The following is a 23,994-nucleotide window of genomic DNA, read 5'->3' as shown; positions in this document are numbered from 1 at the left end:
ATACTTCCAGGATGATGGTGTTCGGGCCAAAGGCCCACTAGGAAGACCCAGTGTGGTGTAGTGGTTAAGAGCGGTAGACTCATAATCTGGTGAACCAGGTTCGTGTCTCCGCTCCTCCACATGCAGCTGCTGGGTGACCTTGGGCTAGCCACACTTCTCTGAAGTCTCTCAGCCTCACTCACCTCACAGAGTGTTTGTTGTGGGGGAGGAAGGGAAAGGAGAATGTTAGCCACTTTGAGACTCCTTAGGGTAGTGATAAAGCGGGATATCAAATCCAAACTCCTCCTCCTCCTCCTCCTCCTCCTCCTCCTCCTCCTCCTCCTCCTCCTCCTCCTCCTCCTCTTCTTCTTCTTCTTCTTCTTCTTCTTCTTCTTCTTCTTCTTCTTCTTCTTCTTCTTCTTCTTCTTCTTCTTCTTCTTCTTCTTCCTCCTCCTCCTCCTCCTCCTCCTCCTCCTCCTCCTCCCAGTCGGAATGATGTAATCTGGGGGCTACTTATTGAAGAACAGGGCTTCAAAAAGAGGCGGGCAGCAGAATCTGGGCTTGGTAAAAGGAGAATACTGTAGTGCTGGCGTAGCCCAGCTCAGCTGCTAGCCCAAACTGTTTAACACGTTCTCCTCTTCCCCCCTTTGTAGGGTTTAGCATCTAGGAAGGCGAACCAGGAGAACTCCAGCCATGGCCCCACGGAAAAGGAGCGGGCGAGGGATCTCGTTTATCTTCTGCTGCTTCCGGAGTAATGACCACCCAGAGATCACTTACCGGCTGCGGAATGACAGCCCTTTTGCCCTGCAGACGATGGAGCCCTCCTTGCCCATGCCTCCGGTGGAAGAGCTGGACGTTATGTTCAGCGAGCTTGTGGTGAGTGATTGCCCCACGCTTGTCTGTATTGCTTCGTTCATTTATTTCTGTTAAAAATGTATTTATTATTCATTGGAAAGAGCAGTAAAATCAGACCTTAAGCAAAATGATGAAAACCTGGATTAAGTCCGCTGTTTTTATTTTTTTAATGTACAGTGGTGCCTCGATAGACGAATTTAATTCGTTCCACAGGTCTTTTCTTATAACGAAAAATTCGTCTAGCGAATCCCATAGGAATGCATTGAAATTTTTTTTGAATTTTTTTTTTTTGCCCATAGGAACGCATTAATTGAATTTCAATGCATTTCTATGGGAAACCGCGATTCGCTAGACAATTTTTTTGTAAAACGCATTCGTCTAGCGAGGCAACCTCCGCTAGAAAAAACCTTTCGTTAAGCGGAAATTTCGTTAAGCAGGGCATTCGTTAAGCGAGGCACCACTGTACAGGCAGGGTTTTTCCCCCTCCCGTTCCCGCCCCCTGTGTGCATTGATGGAGCATGCATAAGCCCGCCCCGTTCTGCGTTTTGGGAAGGGTGTTGAAAGCAATACAATGGAGGTGCCTGATTAATGTCAATAGGCAGGGAGTTCCAAAGATTGTGTGCTGGCACACATATAATTATCACGTGCTTGTAAAAGTGTCAGTCCCCGCATATTGAAGTGGTCGAGTGGGAACATGGGGGCTAAGGTCGCATTGTTTGGCTATTTCACCATAGCTGGAAAAGCAGCCTAATAGATGGAGAAACAGAATAGGCGAGAGACTTGTCTTTCCTAGGGCTCCCATCCACCTGAGGCCTTACTATAACTTCAGGTTGACTTATGGCAGAGGTTTTCAACCTCTTGAAGTCCACGGCTCCCTTGACCAACTACATTCTTTCTGCGGCCCCCCTGTGGGGCTCAGGAGCCCAGTTATGCCACCCCTTGCCTGCAGAGCTGGCAGCCCCTCACCCCTTTTTAAACACCCTCCCTTGTGGAGGGTTCCCTCAGCCTCCTCTCCTTGGGAGTCCTCTGGGCAGCCACTGCCCGAAAGAGAGGTGCCTCCTCACACTGCCCCACAGGGGCCTGGGACTGGTCTGTCCATTCCCAACAGCAAGGGCTGGTGGACTAGAATCATAGAATCATAGAGTTGGAAGAGACCACAAGGGCCATCCAGTCCAACCAGCCAAGCAGGAAACGCCATCAAAGCATTCTTGACATATGCCTGTCAAGCCTCTGCTTAAAGACCTCCAAAGAAGGAGACTCCACCACACTCCTTGGTAGCAAATTCCACTGCCGAACAACTCTTACTGTCAAGAAGTTCTTCCTAATGTTTAGGTGGAATCTTCTTTCTTGAAGTTTGAATCCATTGCTCCGTGTCCGCTTCTCTGGAGCAGCAGAAAACAATCTTTCTCCCTCCTCCATATGACATAGCTGGCTGTGCTCCCTAGCCTGCTTCCTAGCTTGCTTGCTTGCTTGCTTACTTGCTTGCTTACTCTGAGGCCGCCTCAGCTCCTGGCACCCAGCGCCCCCTGGCCAGCCCCAGAGGCACCATTCGCCTAGACTACTTGTAGCCAATGTTACTGCAACCAACAGCTGTGTAAGCCTTTGGAAGGGCATCAGAGGAGGGAGGGAGGGAAGGAAGGAAAGAAGGACAGAGGCCAGTGTTGCCCGCACCACCTCTGACCACTTTTCAAGGCACCCCAGGGTGCCACGGCAGACTGGTTGAAAACAACTGACTTATGGGATGATGTACCTAATAAATCGAGGAGCGAGTTTTTAATCAGAGACTTGGTGCAGAATGTGTCCTTTGGAAGAACAGAGGATAAAACAAAGAACCTATAACAATATGTTTTATTACGTGTTGTTTGCCACTCTGGGCTCCTTTGGGAGAAAGGGCGGGAGATAAATTTTAATAACAATTATCGATCGATCTATCTATCTTTATCCATCTTATAGATGCACAAGCCATCCTTCAGTATAGAACTCCCAGTAAGATTGTGCAGGATGAAGCTTGTGTTTCAATTTTCTCGCAGGCGAGGGGCCGCCAACCTTTTTAGGGACATTGGGATTTTTGAGGGAGTGCTGTAGGGGCCACCCCACCTGATCAGCCCCCCACCCGCAGAGAGACACCTATAACATGCGCACAGGGTTCACTTTCCCAATTGATCTGGGTGAAATCCACCCCCGGCGGACTTGACCTATAGAACTGAAGGAGGAAGTGGGGACGAGTGTCGTTTTTTTTCAACTTCCTCCTCCTGCTCTGTGCGCCTTTCAAGGGAGGAGAGGATAACATCCCTCACTGCCCAGTCAAGACCAAAGGGGCACTAAACGTATTTGTTGGGTTGGGGGCTCAGAGGTTTCATAGGTGACAAAGAAAGACCTCAAGGGCACCATTGTGCCCGTGGGCACTGTGTTAATGACCCCTGCTATAGATCCCCCAAACCATTTGCCATTTCCAGTGCCGGACAAGCAAAACTGAATCCAAGCATGCCAACGCCAGCTGTGTCTTTGGCTGGCATGTTGGCTTCTCCCTTGTGCCAAGGCCCTTACACAAGAATGGCTGCATGCTTGGGCATTGTAAGATGAAGGCGAGCCGCTTGTCTCGCTGCCTGTCAGGGCTTTGCCTGCTTTTTCCGCCACACACACAAGGAGAGAGGGGCTTGTGGGGGGAAAGAGGCTCTCACAAAAGGGCAGCCAGCCCTGGCTTTGCTTTTTTTGATGGGATGCAGTTTCACAGCTGCTTGGGAATGGCTGGGGTTGCCGAAGCAACCTGCGAGGCTTCCTCAGATTGGTGATTTTTTTTTGGGGGGGGGGGACATGCCTTGTTGACTTCCAGTGTTTCAGCTTTTTCTCTTCTCCTGGGTTAACACTATCTTAAGGCTTCGGGGAAGAATAGGAGAGGGAGCAGCAGGGTCATTGAAAAGGGATGTGCGGCAGGTGGGTGGGCAAAGCCCGTGACTATGGGATCTTTGGACAATTACCAAGTGAATACCTTTGGTGCTTGCTGGACCAGAAGGTCAAATTCTTCCAGGCTCTTGTCCTGCTCCCACCCCCCAAATCTCTTTGTGCTCCAGCCCCATCTGGCAGCAGCTGTTGCATAATCCCACCAATTCATCTGTCCATCAAGACATTGAGCATTTCTGGGATGTTTGCAGTGGGGGGAAAAAAACCCAGGCACTTGTTGGGAGGGTAAGCAGTTCATGCAGATAGGACTTGTTCGGTCGATCCCAGATCATAAAACCATAGAATACTGCAGTTGGAAGGGGTCCCAAGGGTCATCCAGTCCAACCCCCTGCAGTGCAGGGATCTCAGTTAAAAGCATCCATGACAGATGACCATCCAAACTCTGCTCAAAATCCTCCAAGGAAGGAGAGTCCACAGCCTCCCAAGGGAATCCGTTCCACCGTCAAACAGCTCTTCTGACAGTTCTTCCTGATGTTTAGTCTCCTCTCTTGTAACTTGAAGCCTTTGGTTCAAGTCCTGCCCTCCGGAGCAGGAGAGAGCAAGCTTGTTCCCTCTTCCATGGGACAGCCCTTGAGATATTTGAAGAAGGCTATCGCATCTCCTTTCAGTTTTTTCTTCTCCAAGATAAACATCCCAGCTCCTTCAACCATTCCTCATAAGGCTTGGTTTCCAGTTCTTTGATCATCTTGCTTGCCCTCCTCTGCGCATGTTCCAGCTTGTCAATATCCGTCTTAAATTGTGGTGCCTAGAACTGGACGCAGTATTCTGGAGTCTGACCAAGGCACAATACAGTGATATTATCATTTCCCTTGATCCGGACGCTAGACCTCTGTTGATGCACCCTAGTTTAGCCTTAGCTGCTGCTTCTGATGCATCACCATGTTGGCTCATGTGGTCCACTAAAACCCCTAGATCCTTTTCACACATACTGTACTGCCAGTGAGTTACGTGTCCTCCATCTTCTGTTTCTGGTGAGGCAGACTGGAAAACAAGTCTTGTTGCTTCCATTAACGGAAGATGGATTCGTGCCTTTTAACAGTGGTGTTAGAGGTCGAAAATTGGGGAGTGCACCTTTTCTCCTTGCTGCATATTTCCATGGCAGAGGAAATGTAGCTGTTGCCTTCTCCTGCACCTTTTAACGGTGTCGCCTCTGCCTTTAGAAATGATGGGGCCCGATCCCCTATGAGAATCAGGATTACAAGAAGGAAAAAGCTTGACATCCTGATTGCTGGGGTGCATTTGAAAGCGTTTGAGCCGCACTGAGGTACCTGAAATCTTGGAAGTTTGATTGGGATGGGTAGAGCCGAGTTGGGTTTTTCTAGAGGAGCAGTCACGAAATTAAAAGACGCCTGCTTCTTGGGAGAAAAGCAATGACAAAACCTAGACAGCATCTTAAAAAGCAGAGACATCACCTTGCCGACAAAGGGTCCGTATAGTTAAAGCTATGGTTTTCACAGTAGTGATGTATGTAAGTGAGAGCTGGACCATAAAGAAGGCTGATCGCCGAAGAATTGATGCTTTTGAATTATGGTGCTGGAGGAGACTCTTGAGAGTCCCATGGACTGCAAGAAGATCAAACCTATCCATTCTGAAGGAAATCAGCCCTGAGTGCTCACTGGAAGGACAGATTGTGAAGCTGAGGCTCCAATACTTTGGCCACCTCATGAGAAGAGAAGACTCCCTGGAAAAGACCCTGATGTTGGGAAAGATGGAGGGCACTAGGAGAAGGGGACGACAGAGGACGAGATGGTTGGACAGTGTTCTCGAAGCTACGAACATGAGTTTGACCAAACTGCGGGAGGCAGTGGAAGACAGGAGTGCCTGGCGTGCTCTGGTCCATGGGGTCACGAAGAGTCAGACACGACTAAACGACTAAACAACAACAACAACAAGAGGAGCAGCGAAAAAGCAGCTAGGTATTTGCTCATCAGTGCAATGGGCGTAATTTGTACAGTTTTTGGCATGCCTCTTTTTGGGGATGCAGAATTCTCATTTCCATTCGTCAGGGCGCACATGCTCCCAGCAACATAACTGAAGCACTTTAGTATTCAGAGTGCAATGGAATTGATATCCCTATAATATGGTATAATCCTCAGGGGGCGCAAATGGACCTCGTTGCAGTTAAAAGGCACGGAGCAAGCATAGCTCTGGGGCAGATTAACCCAGTTGGTTTGGGAGGGCGCTTAAGCCTTCCGTGTCATCGGCAGCCATTACAGGTGCAGAGCAATTTTAATCATTAGATCATGCATAATGGATCGTGCTTGCTATCTGAATGGGGGAGGCAGCGCTGGAGGCAAAGGTGATCCAAGCCTGAGACAATGACTTTCAGGACAGGTGCGTTGCTGAGCAGCCTTAAGTGATACTATCTAGAAGGGAATAAGTGCCAACTTTCCAGTTGTTGTGTAGTGGGTCTTCAGAGATTTCAGCTCTCTTGACAAAACATGCTGGAGACAGTTCTCTAGTAACAGCTCTTTATTAAAGTGAACAAGACTGAAGACTGAGGAGAGCAAAGCTACATTTATAGGGACAGGGGACTAGCTAGGAAGGGATACATTTTGGAGGGAACAATATCAAGCAATCACAGTGCTGCCTTTTGGAGGAAACCAATAAGACAGAGGATCCAAATACAGCAGCTTAAATGAACCAATAGTAGCTGTACCCTCTGGAACCAAAAGGCAGTTACTTTATCCTAATGCAAATACAGACAATAATAATACAGATATAAAATCCTTTGACTCAATACACAACACCAGTAATCTGTGGGTTTCCCCTCCAGTGGGTGTAAGAGAGAGAGAGAGAGAGATCATCTTATGCTTATCTCTCTTGGCATAGATACTAGTCATGGACTCTGAAGAGCCAGGATGAGGGGTAGGAGCCACCCAAAGATTTATTTATTTATGAAAATATTTGTATACTTCTATCATACACAGCGGTACCTCGGGTTGCAAACACTTCAGGTCTGCCGTCCCCTTCTCCTTGTGCCCTCCATCTTTCCCAACATCAGGGACTTTTCCCCGGGAGTCTTCTCTTCTCATGAGGTGGCCAAAGTATTGGAGCCTCAGCTCCTTCCAGTGAGCACTCGGGGCTGATTTCCTTTAAAAAGCTGCATAAAATTAGCATTCTGTATGTGTTGGCTTTTTCGTCCCCCACAGCCCACCTGCCCCAAATTAAGCATGTCTTCAGGTGGTAATATATTTCTGGAGGGCTTCTGCTTGTTTCTTTTATCAAATGAATTAAGTGCCACCAACTAATAATAAAGAGGTGGGGAGTCTGAATACCTGCCAGATGTTTCTCCACCTTCTAGTTGGAGATAACTGTCTGGTCTGGGTGGAGGCTCTTCCTTCTTCCTGCCTGCCTGCCTTTTCCAAAACTTCAAGCGGTGCCAGCGCCATTTACAGCGACGCTATCTTATAAATTAACCACCAGCTGAGATCGCTTACTTCATTTGATCCCCTGAATTGTTAAACTGACGGGGCACTTCAGGGCTGCTTGAAACTCACAGGATTCCTGAGGGTGTGTGTGTGTGTGTGTGTGTGTGTGTGTGTGTGTATATATATATATATATATATATATATATATATATATATATATATATATATATATAGCAACGGTGAGCTGAAGTATCTGCATTGCACACAACAGGTTCTGGATTCAATCCCCGGCATCTCCAGGTCGGGCTGGGATAGTTCCCTGTGTGAAAACAGAGACGGGAGCTGTCATTGCAGACGACACCATTGCCAGAACTCCCTGGGAATAGGGATTGTGTGTTAAACAGCTCTGGGTCTGGTAGCTCTGTGAGGGAACTTCCATGTAACCCACTGCTGAAGCGTGGTCTCCTCCTCTGCTTCCACATGCTATATTTGCGTTTAGAATTGTAGAGTCGGAAGGGACCCCGAGGGTCATCCAGTCCAACCCATGCAGTGCAAGGCAACTGTCCCGTAACTGGGATCGAACCTGCAACCTTGGCGTTATCAGCGCCACACTCTAACCTATTGAGCTGTCCCATTTTCTTCTCGCCAAAGCTGATTTCGCATCTGTTGAGCTTTGCCCGCCCCTCCCCAGCACTCACATTTCCCCACCCAGATGCGAATGACACACTTAGAAGCGCTCGACGCTGCTGATGCAAGGAAAACAACCCGGCAATAAAAATCGGGCTGTGAAGTGGTAGCAGCCTTCTGAATCATTGCGTCTTAAAAAACGAGCATCGAGTGCTGCTCTGCCTCGGTGGTGACGCCCGGGGTGTTTAATGGTTGCTGTGTACGAAGCTCACCTGTGCTATGCCTTTAAAGCAGCGTCATACCACAGGCATGGCTTCCACCCCAGAGCATCCTGGGAACTGTAGTTTGCCAAGGGTCTCCCTCCACGGTTGCTAATGCCGCTTGCCGGTTCCCCATTAAGCAGCCTAGTTGGCCGTTGTAAGAATAGGATGCTGGACTCGATGGGCCATTGGCCTGATCCAGCAGATTCTTCTGGTGTCTTTAGATCACAAGTCTTCATCTAATAAGCAGAGGGAAGCTGGGAGGGGAGCGTCACTCTTTCCAACAGCCTCTCCCTTGTTTATTCCTGCTTATTAGTCAGAGGTGTCTGCCTTCAGCTTCTGGTCTAAGTCTAAAGAAGGCGCGAATTTGTTTTCTTGGTAATGAGCCATTTAGCACAAGCCAGCTGAAGAAATGTCAGGCAAAGCTTTTATGTTAAAAGGTTTAAGCGTAACCCGACGCCGGAAAAGTCAAGGTGCTATGAGTAACCAACCTGCCTTTCTCTTTGAGTGTGGATTACATTCTTTAGTTCCGACAGGTGCCTGCCTGTTCTTGGAGATTTTCATCCGAGGGAGTGCGAATAGGTGCATATTATTTATTCAGTTTATATCCCAAAGGAGCCCAGAGGGTTCCGTAGGTCCCCGCTCCTGTCATTCCCCTACAAAACAGAATTGCACAGTGCTCTGCATGCTAAAGCACAAAAATAAATTGAAATTATGCAGAACGATGTATTGGCATCCTGTTCTCAAAAGTAGCTAGCCAGATGCCCACAGGGAAGCACACAGTCAGGACCAGAAGGTAAAAGCTCTCCCCTGTTTCATCTTCCAAGATATTCATAGATACAATGCCTCTGAAGCTGGAGGTTCTATTTAGCTACCTAGCCTTTGAAAAACAGCCCTCCATAAATTGGCTTAACTCAGGGGCCATTGCAATATCTTGTGGTAGCAAGTTATTCAATGTATTGGGGGGGGGGGAGTGCTTCCTCTTATTCTCCTTGCCCCTATTGCCCATCAGTAAGCAGGAGACACACAGACTAGTGTCTTTATACAGTCTGGTCACCAGGGGGCTTCGGACTTAGTTGTGACAGGGTGGAGCTGGGAGTTGCCTGTTCTTTTATTGTCTAGCCTCCCAGCTTGTATGTCCTCTAAGGCTTCCTGCCAACCCGTTTGCTAATTAGGCCTCTTTATTATGGCCTAATTGGATTCATGCAAACTAGAACTACAATCAATTTGCTTGCTCTTAACTTTTAATTTTATTGCATCCTAAATGTTCGGTTGGCTTTTTGCAGTTTTAATCCTACCTTGAGCTGCGTTTTGAAAACCTTTTTATTGAATTGCGGGAAATAAATTCTGGAGAATGGGTGATATTGCAAAGCATATCTCTCTCTAAACTATCTTTGGGGGAATTTACAGAATATTACCTGTAGTGATGTATGGAAGTGAGAGCTGGACCATAAAGAAGGCTGATCGCCGAAGGATGGATGCTTTTGAATTATGGTGCTGGAGGAGACTCTTGAGAATCCCATGGACTGCAAGAAGATCAAACTTATCCATTCTGAAGGAAATCAGCCCTGAGTGCTCCCTGGAAGGACAGATCGTGAAGCTGAGGCTCCAATACTTTGGCCACCTCATGAGAAGAGAAGAATCCTTCGAAAAGACCCTGATGTTGGGAAAGATGGAGGGCACTAGGAGAAGAAAACGACAGAGGACGAGATGGTTGGACAGTGTTCTCGAAGCTACGAACATGAGTTTGACCAAACTGTGGGAGGCAGTGGAAGACAGGAGTGCCTGGCGTACTCTGGTCCATAGGATCACGAAGAGTCAGACACGACTAAACAACAACAGAATATTACAGTGGTACCTCTACTTACGTTCACTGCCAGTTACGTATCTTGTGGTATACACATATGGCAAACCTGGAAGTATTTTTCCAGGTTTCACTGCGCATGCGCAGAAGCACTCTTCCATGCTGCGTGCATGTGCAGAACAGGCACCTCCAGTTGCGGAAACCTCGGGATCTGAGCAGAGCTCCGGAACGGATCCCATCCGCAACCGGAAGTACCACTGTACTTTTCTAGTAATGCCAGAACCAAGTGCCTTTCAAAAACTGGGACACACTCGTATCCATTTGGTACCATAGAAATCTAGATTTAAGAGCCGCTTGACATAACACTGTCAGCTTCAGTTTCCTGAGATGGTCTTATTGTTTTTGCCCTGGAATTAAAACATTCCTGCCAGGTACGGGATGCAAGCAGAAGGGAACATCCATTTCTCTCTCTGTCAAATTTGAAACAGGAAACTAGCATGGATCCTTGTTGGGTACTTCAATCTAGGGCACCCCATTGATCTGTCTGGGGCATTGTAAAGAAACAAATAAATCTGTGATTACACTGTAGCTGATCTACCGCTGTTAAATGGATTAGAGCTAGCACTCCTAACAAACATTTGTTTGGGAGAAGCTCGTTGAATGTTGTGGCCTGGGAAGGAGCCGACAATCTGTGACGAAATGCCGCACAAACCGATGTGAGCACAGAGAGATGCTTAATCTTGCAGTGCAGCCAAAAGCCCTTGATCCAGCTATATGAGAAATAAGGGACGGAGAAGCCGTGTTCATATCTGACGACTCTGCGTGTGTGTAACTGTGTGGTGCAAACAGGGTGTGCACACACCCTGAATGTTGACTTTTCCTCGTTATTTTCTGGGCGATTCGAAATGGAAATGTAGCCTTACGTTTCAAAGGATGTTGGCACACCCATCAAACCGGGTTTTGGATGACATCAACGAAGGATTAAAAATGGGTTGGTTGGTACCAAGTATTTTTAGAGAGAGCAGACTACACCCAGTTTGACAGGCTTTATGAATTGAAATTAATAACTCGGACGGTATGTTGGAAGCAGGAAAAATTATTATTATTTATTTATTTATTTATTATTATTTTATTTCTATACTGCCCTATATATGTCTGTGAGCACCTAGAAAGGAATGCTGTGATCACTAAAAGTCAGCATGGGTTTCTGAAAAATAAGTCATGTCAGACTAATCTGATCTCATTTTTTGACACACAAGCCTGGTAGATGAAGGGAACGCTGTGGATGTAGCCTCTCTTGATTTCAGCAAGGCCTTTGAGGGGCCCCATGATGTTCATGTAAAGAAGCTGGTAAAATGTGGGCTAGACAATGCTACCATTCAGTGGATTTGTAACTGGCTGACTGACCAGGGTGCTCATCAATGGCTCCTCCTCATCCTGGAGAGTAATGACTAGTGGGGTGCCACAGGGTTCTGTCTTGGGCCCAGTCTTATTCAGCATCTTTATCAATGACTTGGATGATGGGCTTGAGGGCATCCTGAGCAAGTTTGCAGATGACACCAAATTGGGAGGGGTGGTTAATACCCCAGAGGACAGGATCACACTTCAAAATGACCTTAACAGATTAGACAACTGGGCCAAAGCAAACAAGATGAATTTTAACAGGGAGAAATGTTGGGCAAAAAGAATGAAAGGCACAAATACAGGATGGGTGACACCTGGCTTGAGAGCAGTACATGTGAAAAGGATCTAGGAGTCCTGGTAGACCACAAATTTGACATGAGTCAACAGTGTGATGCAGCAGCTTAAAAAGCCAATGCAATTCTGGGCTGCATCAATAGGAGTATAGCATCTAGATCAAGGGAAGTAATAGTAACACTGTACAGAGCTCACCTGTCAGACCTCACCTGGAATACTGTGTTCTGGGCACCACAGTTCAAGAAGGATACTGACAAGCTGGAACGTGTCCAGAAGAGGGCAACCAAAATGGTCAAAGGCCTGGAAACAATGCCTTATGAGGAACGGCTTAGGGAGCTGGGCATGTTTAGCCTGGAGAAGAGAAGGTTAAGGGGTGATATGATAGCCATGTTCAAATATATTAAAGGATGTCATATAGAGGAGGGAGAAAGCTTGTTTTCTGCTGCTCCAGAGAAGCGGACACGAAACAATGGATTCAAACTACAAGAAAGAAGATTCCACCTAAACATTAGGAAGAACTTCCTGACAGTAAGAGCTGTTCGACAGTGGAATTTGCTGCCAAGAAGTGTGGTGGAGTCTCCTTCTTTGGAGGTCTTTAAGCTATGATGGTGTTTCCTGCTTGGCAGGGGGTTGGACTGGATGGCTCTTGTGGTCTCTTCCAACTCTATGATTCTATACACGAAGGTCTCAGGGCGGTTCACATAAAATGTCAAATACATAAAATCAAAACAAAACTAGCAACCCAATTAAAAAAAAAAACCCAAAAGAGCCCTCATTTTAAAAAAGAATACAGTGGTACCTTGGGTTACAAACACTTTGGGTTACAGACTCCACTAACCCGGAAGTTGTACCTCGGGTTAAGAACTTTACCTCAGGATGAGAACAGAAATCGTGCGGTATCAGCGGGAGGTCCCATTAGCTAAAGTGATACCTCAGGTTAAGAATGGACTTCCGGAATGAATTAAATTCATAATCAGAGGTACCAATGTATAGGACATTAGTAGGCAAACTAAGGCCTGGGGGCCAGATTCGGCCCAATCTCCTTCTAAATCCAGCCTGCAGACGGTCCGGGAATCAACGTGTTTTTACCTGAGTTTACCTTTTATTTTAAATGCATCTCTGGGTTATTTGTGGGGCATAGGAATTCGTTCATTCCCCCCCCCCTTCAAAATATAGTCCGGCCCCCCCACAAGGTCTGAGGGACAGTGGACTGGCCCCCTGCTGAAAAAGTTTGCTGACCCCTTGGTATAGGATGTAGATCAAGTCAGGCAAAGGCCTGGTTGAAAAGGAACGTTTTTGCCCGGCGCTTAAAGGTGTATAGTGAAGGCACCAGCCGAAATATTGCTTCTTGCCCTGAAAGCATTGCTAACACACAGGGAAGACAGTATTCTAGCTATCAGCATTTGCTCTCAGAGATGCACACGCTCCCTTTTCGACGCTGTGCTCAGCTGGCAAACTGGTTTTGCAGGAATCACGACTCCCTCTAGAAGCATGAGCAGCACTCCTGCAATCCATGCTTGCCTTTTGTTTACTGCATTTCTTCCTCTCCTGGCCTCCACGGCACTCAGGGTGGCACACATAGTTCTCTACCCACCCCATTTTTATCCTTGCATCAGTCTTGTGAGGTCAGGGAAGGGCTGTAGCTCAGTGGCTGCGTGTATACTCTGCAAACAAAAGGTCTCTGGTTCAATCCCCAACATTTCTAAGTAGGATTGTGAATGCCCCCATCTGAAATCCGCTGCCCCGTCAGCCTAGAGCCTGATGAGACTGCTCAATGGCTACTAGCCACAAGGGCTCAAACAATTTATATAGCACATATACTTTTTTTTAAGAACTCTTAAGTGCTTTGTTTGACCTCCACTGTCAAAGGGAATGTGTGCATCTGAATGCCCCTTGGTCAGAAACGCAGGTGGTGCTGTTGTATTTGACTTAGCCACTGAGAACAGAACGCTGGACTAGATGGTAGAATTGTAGAGTTGGAAGGGCCCCCAAGAGTCATCCAGTCCAACCCCCTGCAATCTTCTTCTTCTTCTTCTTCTTCGATCACTCGTAGCCGAGTAAGATTGTCTTCCATAAACATAGTTTTAACAATGAGTCCGTAAGTGACTGTGGAGGCCAATTCTGGACCCACACATCCTTCCACAGTGGGGACATTGGTTCCCGGGTGGGAGTTGATCACGGTGTGGATTTGCCGAGCGTGCCTTCCTCTTAGCACGTTTCTCCCTTGCGTTCTGAATTCGAGTGTCTTCAAATTCCATGACACTTTTGGTAAAGGCTGTTCTCCAAGTGGAGCGCTCGCAGGCCAGTGTTTCCCAGTTGTTGGTGTTTATACTACATTTTTTTAAGATTTGCCTTGAGACAGTCTTTAAACCTCTTTTGTTGACCACCAGCAGCATTACGCTTTCCATTTTTTTGGTTCGGAATAGAGTAGTTGCTTTGGAAGAAGGTAATCAGATGTAGGAAACTCAGCTAAAGTATCAGTGACAGGTGGCCATCCAACCTCTGCTTTAAAAACCTCCAAGGAAGGAGAGAGAGTCCACCGCCTTCCAAGGCAGACCGTTCCATTGCCGAACAGCTCTTACTGTCAGAAAGTTCTTCCTGATGTTTAGTTGGAATCTCTTTTCTTGTAAATTGAAGCCATGGGTTCGAGTCCTACCCTCCAGAGCAGGAGAAAGCAAGCTTGTTCCCTCTCTTATGTGAGAGCCCTTTAGATGGCTCTCCTATCCTCTCAGTCTCCTCTTTTCCAGGCTAAACATGCCCAGCTCCTTCAACGGTCCCTCAGAAACTCAGCTAGGCTTAAACCTATGTTGCAGTCGTCAGAACAGAATGTCTATTTGCCAGGGGGTTGGACACTACAGTTCAAGGATTCTACGACCTCCATTGCTTGACTGTAGCTTGCTCCGACAACAAATTTACTTGCTCCAGTGTGCAAGAAGGAGAAAGACGCACAGTCAAAATGGAAATGAACTAAGGCAGAGGCTTTTAAACTGTGGTGTGTGCGTTCCTTTTGGGTGGCCAAATTATTCTTACTTTTAAAGGAGCCAAAATTAAAACGACATGAGCATGCACGAGGCCTGTGCAGAGACAATTGATTTGAAAAGATAACAAGATTGGTTCTTAAAAAATACTGAGATTTGGAAATACTGAATGGAGGCTTCTCCTGCTTGCATTTGAGATTCCAGCTGGACTTGTGGTCGTTCAGCAACATGGTTTTTATCACTCTTTCCCTGCCCCACTGCCCCATTTCTAGCTACCTGATAAGCAGGCTCCATTCATGCCCAAGCGGACAAATGCAGATGGGCTGTGAAGCTAATTGCCAATTGGCATCTCCTGCTTACTAATTAGTCTGCTTCGTGATTGTTAATTGAAACTGCTTGGGATGAAGCTTGTGTGCAGATTGCTAGAGGGATTTCGTGGCAGGATTTCAAGCGATGAAGGCAGCGTTCTGTCATTGCTGCAATGCCTTCCTCTTAGAAAAGCATCCTTTCCCTCATTTGGACTGATTTTAAGGGGCCAATTTTCTGTTCCTTTATATCCAGTTTGTGAGTGTGGCTGGCGGCAGCTTTGAATTCTTGCCTGCTTCAGCCGCCTCCTGACTCGGCGCCTGTCGGACCTGCTGGGTCCAAAACTTTTGGGTGTTCTTGTGCACCCCTCCAAAAGCTGGCGGTTCCCTCATTGCGAGAAGCCAAGTTGCAGGGAACCAGGCAGAGGGCCTTCTCGGTGGTGGCGCCCGCCCTGTGGAACGCCCTCCCATCAGATGTCAAAGAGGAAAACAGCTACCTGATTTTTAGAAGACATCTGAAGGCAGCCCTGTTTAGGGAGGCTTTTAATGTTTAATAGATTACTGTACTTTATTTTTCTGTTGGAAGCCGCCCAGAGTGGCTGGGGAAACCCAGCCAGATAGGCGGGGTATAAATAATAAATTATTATTATTATTATTGCTAGCTAGCCAGTATTCTTCATAGTTCGCAAATGTGCCGTGGTGACCCCATGTGCTGATAACCTCAAGAAGATCATTATCACCATTAATATTAATTCATTTTATTTACCACCCTCCATCCAAAGATCACAGGGTAGTTTACAATGTAAAAACACAAAAATACATAGTACAGTGGTACCTCTGAATGCGAACAGGATCTGTTCCAGAGCCCCGTACGCACCCAGAGCAGTACTTAACCCGAAGCGCCGAATCTGCGCATGCTCCCCGTGCTATTCTGCGCATGCGTGTGACGTCATTGGCCGCATCTACGCATGCGCGAATCGCCGAACCCGGAAGTAACCCGTTCCGTTACTTCCGGGTTCGGCGCGTACGTAACCCATGTTGTACGCAACCCACAGCATTCGTATCTAGAGGTATGACTGTATAGTAACAAACAGAAATCACAAACCCTACCCACAGTTTAAAAGGCCATGGCATACACCCAGGATCCCTGGTTTTTCCTGTGAGAGCACGGCGGCCATTTTTGTTGTCATGTTCTCGTGCGATTTTGCCCCCCCCCCAGTGCTTTTGGGCGCCATGATCTCGTGTGGCACTCAAATGCACACTTTGGGGCACCGTAAGAACACACCAAAAAAAGTGCCTTTTGAGCCCCGTGATCTTGCACGGGAGCACAGATGGGAAGAACCTGGTTTTGGAACTCAACATGTTGGAGGATATGCCATAGATTGTTTCATTAGCCAAAGGCCAGGGAGAAGAGGAATGGCTTTACCTGGAGTCTTAACGGTGTATAATGAAGGTGCCAGGCGAGCTTCTCTAGGGAGAGCACTCCACAAATGGGGAGCCACTGCAGAGAAGGCCCCTTCTTGCATTGCCATCCTCCGGACCTCTTGCAAAGCTGGCACACAAGGAAGAGCATCAGATGATGATAGCAGGGTCCAAGTCAGTTCATATGGGGAGAGGCAATCCTTGATGATCATTGTAATGTGCTCTTTGTGGGGCTGCCCTTGAATCTGACCTAGAAACTGCAGCTGTTGAAGATCCCACTCTGGCTAGGCTCCTGCTGGGGGAAGCTTAGCATGAGCATAAAAGGCCCATAAGATTTCTCAACTATGATACCTCCCAATTTGAAACGGCGCTTCCTGCTGGCATAGGAGTGGTGTAGATTTTGCAAAGCTTTGGGTGTTGTTTAAAGACACAGTTGTTCACCTAGGCCTCTGCTGGAGATTAATTAATCAGGCTGTTTGGTTACCTATCAGATGCAGTTGTAATTTAGAGTGTGTTAAAAATATTTTCAAAAAAAAATAATGGGATGGGGTTAGGGAGATGGGATAATACTCATGTGCATCGTGGATATTTTTGGTGGGCTTTTTTTCTGAAAGCTAAATGAGTATTCCCTTAGCTTTCCACGTTGAGAGGAGCTGGCTATACTAAATTGTTTGGGGTTGCTAAAACAAAAAGAGATTGTGAAGAGCTCTGAAGGGGGTGACAGAATTTACCCTTCACCTTATTTATTGCATGCGACTCTTAGTAACTTGTCTCAATATTCAGCGAACCATCTACAGATTGACCTGAGTTTTGGAGATCAATTTGGCTAATTAATCCCCTGGTGACCCATGGCGGTGGCGGCTTGTCTTGTAGATCACCTCTAATCCAAAGACATGCTTATCCTTTCCCCATAAATTTCAGTAGCTGTGAAATTCCCCATCTTGGTGCCTGCTGTCAGCGAAGGTCCTACAAACTCTCCCTTCTGCATAGCTGTTGGGCAGCCTCCCCCAGCCTCTTGCCAGAGGTCTAGGATTCCCAACTAGCATCAGTCCCAGGCGGCATGGCCATTGCTTAGGGATGATGGGAGTTGGGAGTCCAGCATCATTTGGATGGACCCAGGTGGCGCTGTGGGTTAAACCACAGAGCCTAGGGCTTGCTGATCAGAAGGTCGGCAGTTCGAATCCCTGTGACGGGGTGAGCTCCCGTTGCTTGGTCCCAGCTCCTGCCAACCTAGCAGTTCGAAAGCACATCAAAATGCAAGTAGATAAATAGGAACCACTATAGCGAGACAGTAAGAGCTGTTCGGCAGTGGAATTTGCTGCCAAGGAGTGTGGTGGAGTCTCCTTCTTTGGAGGTCTTTAAGCAGAGGCTTGACAGCCATCTGTCAGGAATGCTTTGATGGTGTTTCCTGCTTGGCAGGGGGTTGGACTGGATGGCCCTTGTGGTCTCTTCCAACTCTATGATTCTATGATTCTATGAGAAGGTAAACGGCGTTTCCATGTGCTGCTCTGGTTTGCCAGAAGTGGCTTTGCCATGCTGGCCACATGACCTGGAAGCTATACGCCGGCTCCCTCGGCCAATAATGCGAGATGAGCGCGCAACCCCAGAGTCGGTCACGACTGGACCTAATGGTCAGGGGTCCCTTTACCTTTAGGCCAGCGTACAGGGTGCAGGATAAAGCTCTTCAGAGGCCTCCAAAATAACTCTGTCGACAGGCTGAGCCAGATCTTCTTCCAGGAGCTCTTTCTGCTGTGGGCTGGAGAAGGAAAGGGAACCTCACCCAGAGATTGCAAACCCTCTTGTGGGAATCACCCAAGCGTCTTAGACGCTTGTGAGCTGCAGAAATGATAGGTGTGTGGGCATGGAGATGAATGACCCACCAGATATGATTGCCCAAACCTGGACGGTTGGAGGCAGTAACGCTTCTGAATATGAGTCGCTGGAGACCGCAGGAGAAAAGAGTGCTCTCGCACCCGGGTCCTGTTTGCAGGTTTCTCGTAGGCATCTGCTTGATGGCTGTCACAGTCCGGTTGGCGGGCTGTTGAAGCCCTGACTGAGGACGTCAGGACCAGAGGCAAGATGGTGATGTAGAAGCAGGAACAGGTGCAGGGCTGAGGGTCCAGCAGCAGGCAGTCGCAGGGTCAAGGAGCAAGGCGGAGGCGAAGGTCTGGGAGTCAAGGAGCAAGGCGTCGACAAGGCAAAGGTCCAAGGGTCGAGGAGCAAGGCATCAGCAGGGCGAAGGTCCAAGGGTCGAGGATCAAGGTGTCAGCAAGGCAAGGGTCCAAGGAGCAAGGCGTCGGCAAGGCAAGGGTCCAAGGAGCAAGAGGCCAGAGGCAACCAGGCAGGGATAGCGTTGCTGTGGCAAAGAGCTGAAGGGAAATCCTGAGCTTTTATCCCTCCCAGCTCCTGCCACCAGGTGCAGTGAGGTATCAAGTGGCCTCACCTGAGTGACCACTCCTTGCCTCTCCAGCACAAGCTGAGGTCTCACCTGAGTGGCCACTCCCTGTTTCTCCAGCACAAGCTGAGGCAGGCCCCAGTCCTGCAAAGCACTACAAATCCCAGAGCCTGACTCCTGCCCATACTTCTGAAAACGGCTGTGAGAAGAGGAGGGTGGACTGGGTGGGCCATTGCCTGATCCAGCAGCAACCGCGTAGTGTGCATTGGCAGTGCCGAGGACAAGGCAACGATTTGGCCCCCTAACCTCCTTGTGTGCGTGTGCGTCAGGAGGCAGACCTTGCTCGCTGTGCCTCTGCAGTGGCCGCTTCTCACAGAGGTTGCCTGCCGGCTGCCGCACGTGCCCTCGGTGAGCTCCCAGCAGCCAGTGCTCCTTGGCGGGCTTGGCAGCATCCCAGCAGTGCCAGTGTTGCAGCAGGCAATGGAGAGCAGGCCAAGGTGCCAAGCGCAGCCCTTTCCCGGCCACCTCTCCTTGGCTGTGTGTACTGGGTGAGCGGGCGACTCTCACCTCCGTGCTCCTGCTGCAGGGCACATGCTGGAAGGGAGGACCCTGGGAAGGACCGGGGCGGGCTGAGAAAAGTCCAGTCTCCGGCTCAGCCGCAATGAGAAGGAGGTGCCACTGCAGCCGCAACGGCCCAGCCTGGGCTCAGCTCACCTCGCCACGGCTCCAGAAGGTGGCAGCCACACAGCCTCAGCAAGGAAGCCTGTCATGGGGGCGCCGGGTTGTGGCCCCTCAGAATTATGTGCCTGAGGGGGGGCCAGGGCTCCCCTCATCATCACTGACCAGCAGGGCTTATGAGGGTTTCTCCCCTTCTCCTTCACAAGTTGTTAATGCTAATCTCTGCAATAAATTGGATGTTTTCATGACGTATGGCATCTCTCTCTCTCCTTAGGATGAACTCGACCTTTCAGATAAGCATCGAGAAGCCATGTTTGCTCTTCCAGCAGAAAAGAAATGGCAGATCTACTGCAGCAAGAAAAAGGTAAGAGAATGATTTTAAAAAGTACGATCATACTGACTGCCTCCGCGGCTCTTTTGCTTTCTCTTCTGCGGGACAAGTTTGGGAAACAAAGAAGAGAATCTTGCAGGATGTGTTGGGTCTGTTTTGAGGAACCCCTAAAGGCAATACAGTTGTACTTTGGTTTTTGAACAGCTTAGTTCCCAAACGCTTTGGCTCCCAAACGCCACAAACCGAGAAGTGACTGTTCCGGTTTGCGAACGACTGTATTTTTGGAAGCTGAACCGACCGCTGGGGCTTCCGCTACTTCCAAGCCACACTTTGGTTTACGGACGTTTTGGAAGTCGAATGGACTTCCAGAATGGATTCTGTTCGACTTCCAAGGCACGACCGTATCCTAAATCAGGAGTTCCCAAAATGTGATCTGTAAGCTTTATTCAGGTGGTCCGCACATCTGTGGATTTACAGTTGAAGACAGGAGACAGGCACATCCATCACACTGAACGTGCATGTTGACATTTGATTGTATTTTTATAGCTGCTTTTATTTAAAATATAGCATTCTATTGAATTACAGTTTGAATTCTTTGCCAACCATGCCACATCTACTGTGATTCCTGCACTGGTTGAACTAATTTACTCTTGGGGGGGGTCCCTTCCAACTCCACAATCCTATGACCTTAGCACAGTGCGTTTCGATTGCTACAGTAGACTGAGAAATCATTAAGTGATCCACCAGCAGCTGTTTTCAAGTGTGGGGCGTTTGGGAACCTCCTCTCTAAATCTGTAACTGAGGAAAAGGCAGATCACATATCTTCTGTGTACATCGCAAAGGCAGATCTGCCTCCATGCGCAAGGCGAAGCTGGAAATTGCAATGAAACAACTAAAATCTTAAGAAGCCCACTTAAAACAAAAGCAGCAATTAACTCGCCAACTGAAAACAAGTATTGGCACTGACACCAGCAGAGGGTGGGTGCAGAGTGCGAGCCTTCTCCTCGTACACAGGAACACTTTCAGCCCTCAATATTTCCCTTCTGCACTAAAGAGTCTTCTGCAGAGGATTCCGCTGTTTCTGGCCTGAGCCTAGAGACCAGATGAATCTTCTATACCGTATTTTTCCATGTATAAGACTAGGTGTTTTTTTAACAAAAAAAAGTTTAAAATTGGGGCTCGTATTATACATGGGTAGTGCTGAGGGGTGTTTCTTAATTTGGAGCCCCCCAAAACAGGGGGCGTCTTATACACAGAAAAATACGGTAATTTCATGGGATACAAAGGATGCCCTCAAAGCATCTTAATACAACTCAGGTAACGAAAAGGCAAGGCTTGGAAAATACAACCCTGCAAAGGCCTTTTTGGGGGGGGGGGAATTTGCCTACTTGCCCATTTTCATCGCCCGTTAGATTTGCATGCGCCTGGTAGACTCCCATGTTGAATTGTGGCCTCGTTTAAGGCAAAATTTACGCCTAGCTAGCAGGCAGCCTTACAAGCCATCAGCATGAGGACGTGTTTGGTTTAGAAAGCACCGAGTGCGAAAGCAGCATCGCTGCGTTTATGGCGGCAAGCCATCTGGGTGATCAGCGGTGTGTGGGGGGGAAGCAAACGGGGCTTGGAAGGAATGAGGCGTATCTAGAGAAAAGATGCAGCGAGGCGGAGATGGCTCTTTTCATAGAGTTGTAGCATTGGAAGGGAACCAAGAGGTCATCCAGTCCAACCCCGTGCAATGCAGTAATTTTAAAGTAGGGTCCCAAAACTGTGGTCTGTGGACCACCGGTAGCCCATGAACTTCATACAGGTGGCCTGCAAACAAAACTTATAGTTTGAATTCGGCGGAATTGACATTGGTATCCATCCGTCTTGAGAGACAATGGAGTGTGCCTCCGGGGGTGAAGTCACACTGCTGTGCTTGCAGCACCAAAGTGTCCTCACTGGGGTGCAATCCTGGCCAGCGTGTATGGGGGTCCTGTGCTGCCCAGATGACAAGAGCCTACTTTCGGCCTCGCTGCTGTGGTCCAGTGGAAAGCAGAGCCAGACGTTTGTTTTATTTATTTTTTATTACTTATTTATTTTTTGAATTTATATACCGCCCCATACCCAGAGGTCTCAGAGCGGTTCGCAGAATAAAATCAAAATATAAAACCACAAAATGCGTAATCAAAATAAAAACAACATCCCAAAAGCTCCTTCTCCCCGCCTGCTTGGCTGCAGGAGTTGCTGGAAGGCATACAAGGCGCTAGCTTAGGAACTCCACTCCGAATTTGTGTAGGGTTTATGCCAGGGGTCAGCAAACTTTTTCAGCAGGGGGCCGTTCCACTGTCAACATGCATGTCCCTCAGGGCCGGACTATATTTTGCAAAAAATAATAATGAATGAATTCCTATGCCCCACAAATAACCCAGAGATGCATTTTAAGTAAAAGCACACATTCAACTCCTGTAAAAACACGCTGATTCCCGGACCGTCCGCGGGCCAGATTTAGAAGGCGATTGGGCCGGATCCGGCCCCCAGGCCTTAGTTTGCCTACGCATGGTTTATGCCTTTTCTTATCCTGAAAATGTCCCGCATAGCAGTGGAGTTTTAGGATCAGTTTTAGGATATTTAGATGCTGCCCACCTGACAGCATTGCTCCAGGCACTCTGGGCAGCTTCCAACAGACTAAACAGATTAAGCACAGTAACACATCAAACATTAAAAACTTCCCTGTACACAAGATATAGGGAAGATACTCCACAAGGCAGCAGAGGTTTAAGATCAGAGTTTTCAGTCTCCTAGGTGGGCTGGCTTCCCAGGTGGACGAGCGCCACCTGCTCCTCACTTCCCTCTCCAGCACGGGCAGAAACTGCCTTTTTGACCAGTGGACCTGCTCTTGGTCTCGTCTGCTCAATCTGCCAGAGCCTGTCCTTACACACAGTGGTATAACAGTGCTTTAAATGTTAAAAAGAAAAAGATAAAATGTAAAGGACCCCTGGACGGTTAAGTCCAGTCAAAGGCGACTATGGGGTTGCGGGGCTTCATCTCGCTTTCAGGCCGAGGGAACCGGCGTTTATCCACAGACAGCTTTCCAGGTCATGTGGCCAGCAGGACTAAACCGCTTCTGGCGCAACGGAACACCGTGACGGAAACCAGAGCGCATGGGAACGCCGTTTGCCTTCCTGCCGCAGCGGTACCTATTTATCTACTCGCATTGCTGTGCTTTCAGACTGCTAGGTTGGCAGGAGCTGGGACAGAGCAACGGGAGCTCACCCCGTCGTGGGGATTCGAACCGCCAACCATCTGATAAATAAGTTGAGGGCATCCTGAGCAAGTTTGCAGATGACACCAAATTGGGAGCGGTGGCTAATACCCCAGAGGACAGGATCACACTGCAAAATGACCTTAACAGATTAGACAACTGGGCCAAAGCAAACAAGATGAATTTTAACAAGGAGAAATGTAAGGTACTACACTTGGGCAAAAAAAAAAATGAAAGGCACAAATACAGGATGGGTGACACCTGGCTTGAGAGCAGTACATGTGAAAAGGATCTAGGAGTCCTGGTAGACCACAGACTTGACATGAGTCAGCAGTGTGATGCAGCAGCTAAAAGAGCCAATGCAATTCTGGGCTGCATCAACAAGAGTATAGCATCTAGATCTAGGGAAGTAATAGTACCACTGTATTCTGCTCTGGTCAGACCTCACCTGGAGTACTGCGTCCAGTTCTGGGCACCACAGTTCAAGAAGGATACTGACAAGCTGGAACGTGTCCAGAGGAGGGCAGCCAAAATGGTCAAAGGCCTGGAAACAATGCCTTATGAGGAACGGTTTAGGGAGCTGGGTATGTTTAGCCTGGAGAAGAGAAGGTTAAGGGGTGATATGATAGCCATGTTCAAATATATGAAAGGATGTCATATGGAGGAGGGAGAAAGATTGTTTTCTGCTGCTCCAGAGAAGCGGACACGGAGCAATGGATTCAAACTTCAAGAAAGAAGATTCCACCTAAACATTAGGAAGAACTTCCTGTCAGTAAGAGCTGTTCGACAGTGGAATTTGCTACCAAGGAGTGTGGTGGAGTCTCCTTCTTTGGAGGTCTTTAAGCAGAGGCTTGACAGGCATATGTCAAGAATGCTTTGATGGTGTTTCCTGCTCGGCAGGGGGTTGGACTGGATGGCCCTTGTGGTCTCTTCCAACTCTACGATTCTATGATTCTATGGTATAACAGTGCTTTAAATGTTTTTTTAAAAAAGATAAAATGTAAAGGACCCCTGGACGGTTAAGTCCAGTCAAAGGTGACTATGGGGTTGCAGTGCTCATCTCGCAGTGCTCTGCAGTGTTTTCAGGCC

General features: G+C 48.1%; 1 protein-coding gene across 2 annotated transcripts in view; it reads left to right on the top strand.

Annotated features, from left to right (window-relative positions):
• The window catches only part of DAAM1 (dishevelled associated activator of morphogenesis 1), a 172,680-nt gene that overhangs the window by 63,484 nt on the left and 85,202 nt on the right, over positions 1 to 23,994 (top strand). For both annotated transcript variants that reach the window (XM_060271207.2, XM_035104035.3), the window contains exons 2-3: positions 633 to 855; positions 19,608 to 19,697. In XM_060271207.2, coding sequence (XP_060127190.2) covers positions 673 to 855; positions 19,608 to 19,697 — 273 coding nt within the window. In that variant the 5' untranslated portion in view covers positions 633 to 672. The remainder of the gene's footprint in view (positions 1 to 632; positions 856 to 19,607; positions 19,698 to 23,994) is intronic.

This window comes from Zootoca vivipara, chromosome 1 (assembly GCF_965207765.1).
Source record: "Zootoca vivipara chromosome 1, rZooViv2.hap1.1, whole genome shotgun sequence".
NCBI classification, from domain to species: Eukaryota; Metazoa; Chordata; class Lepidosauria; order Squamata; family Lacertidae; genus Zootoca; species Zootoca vivipara.
This window is presented reverse-complemented; position numbering and strand designations above follow the sequence as displayed.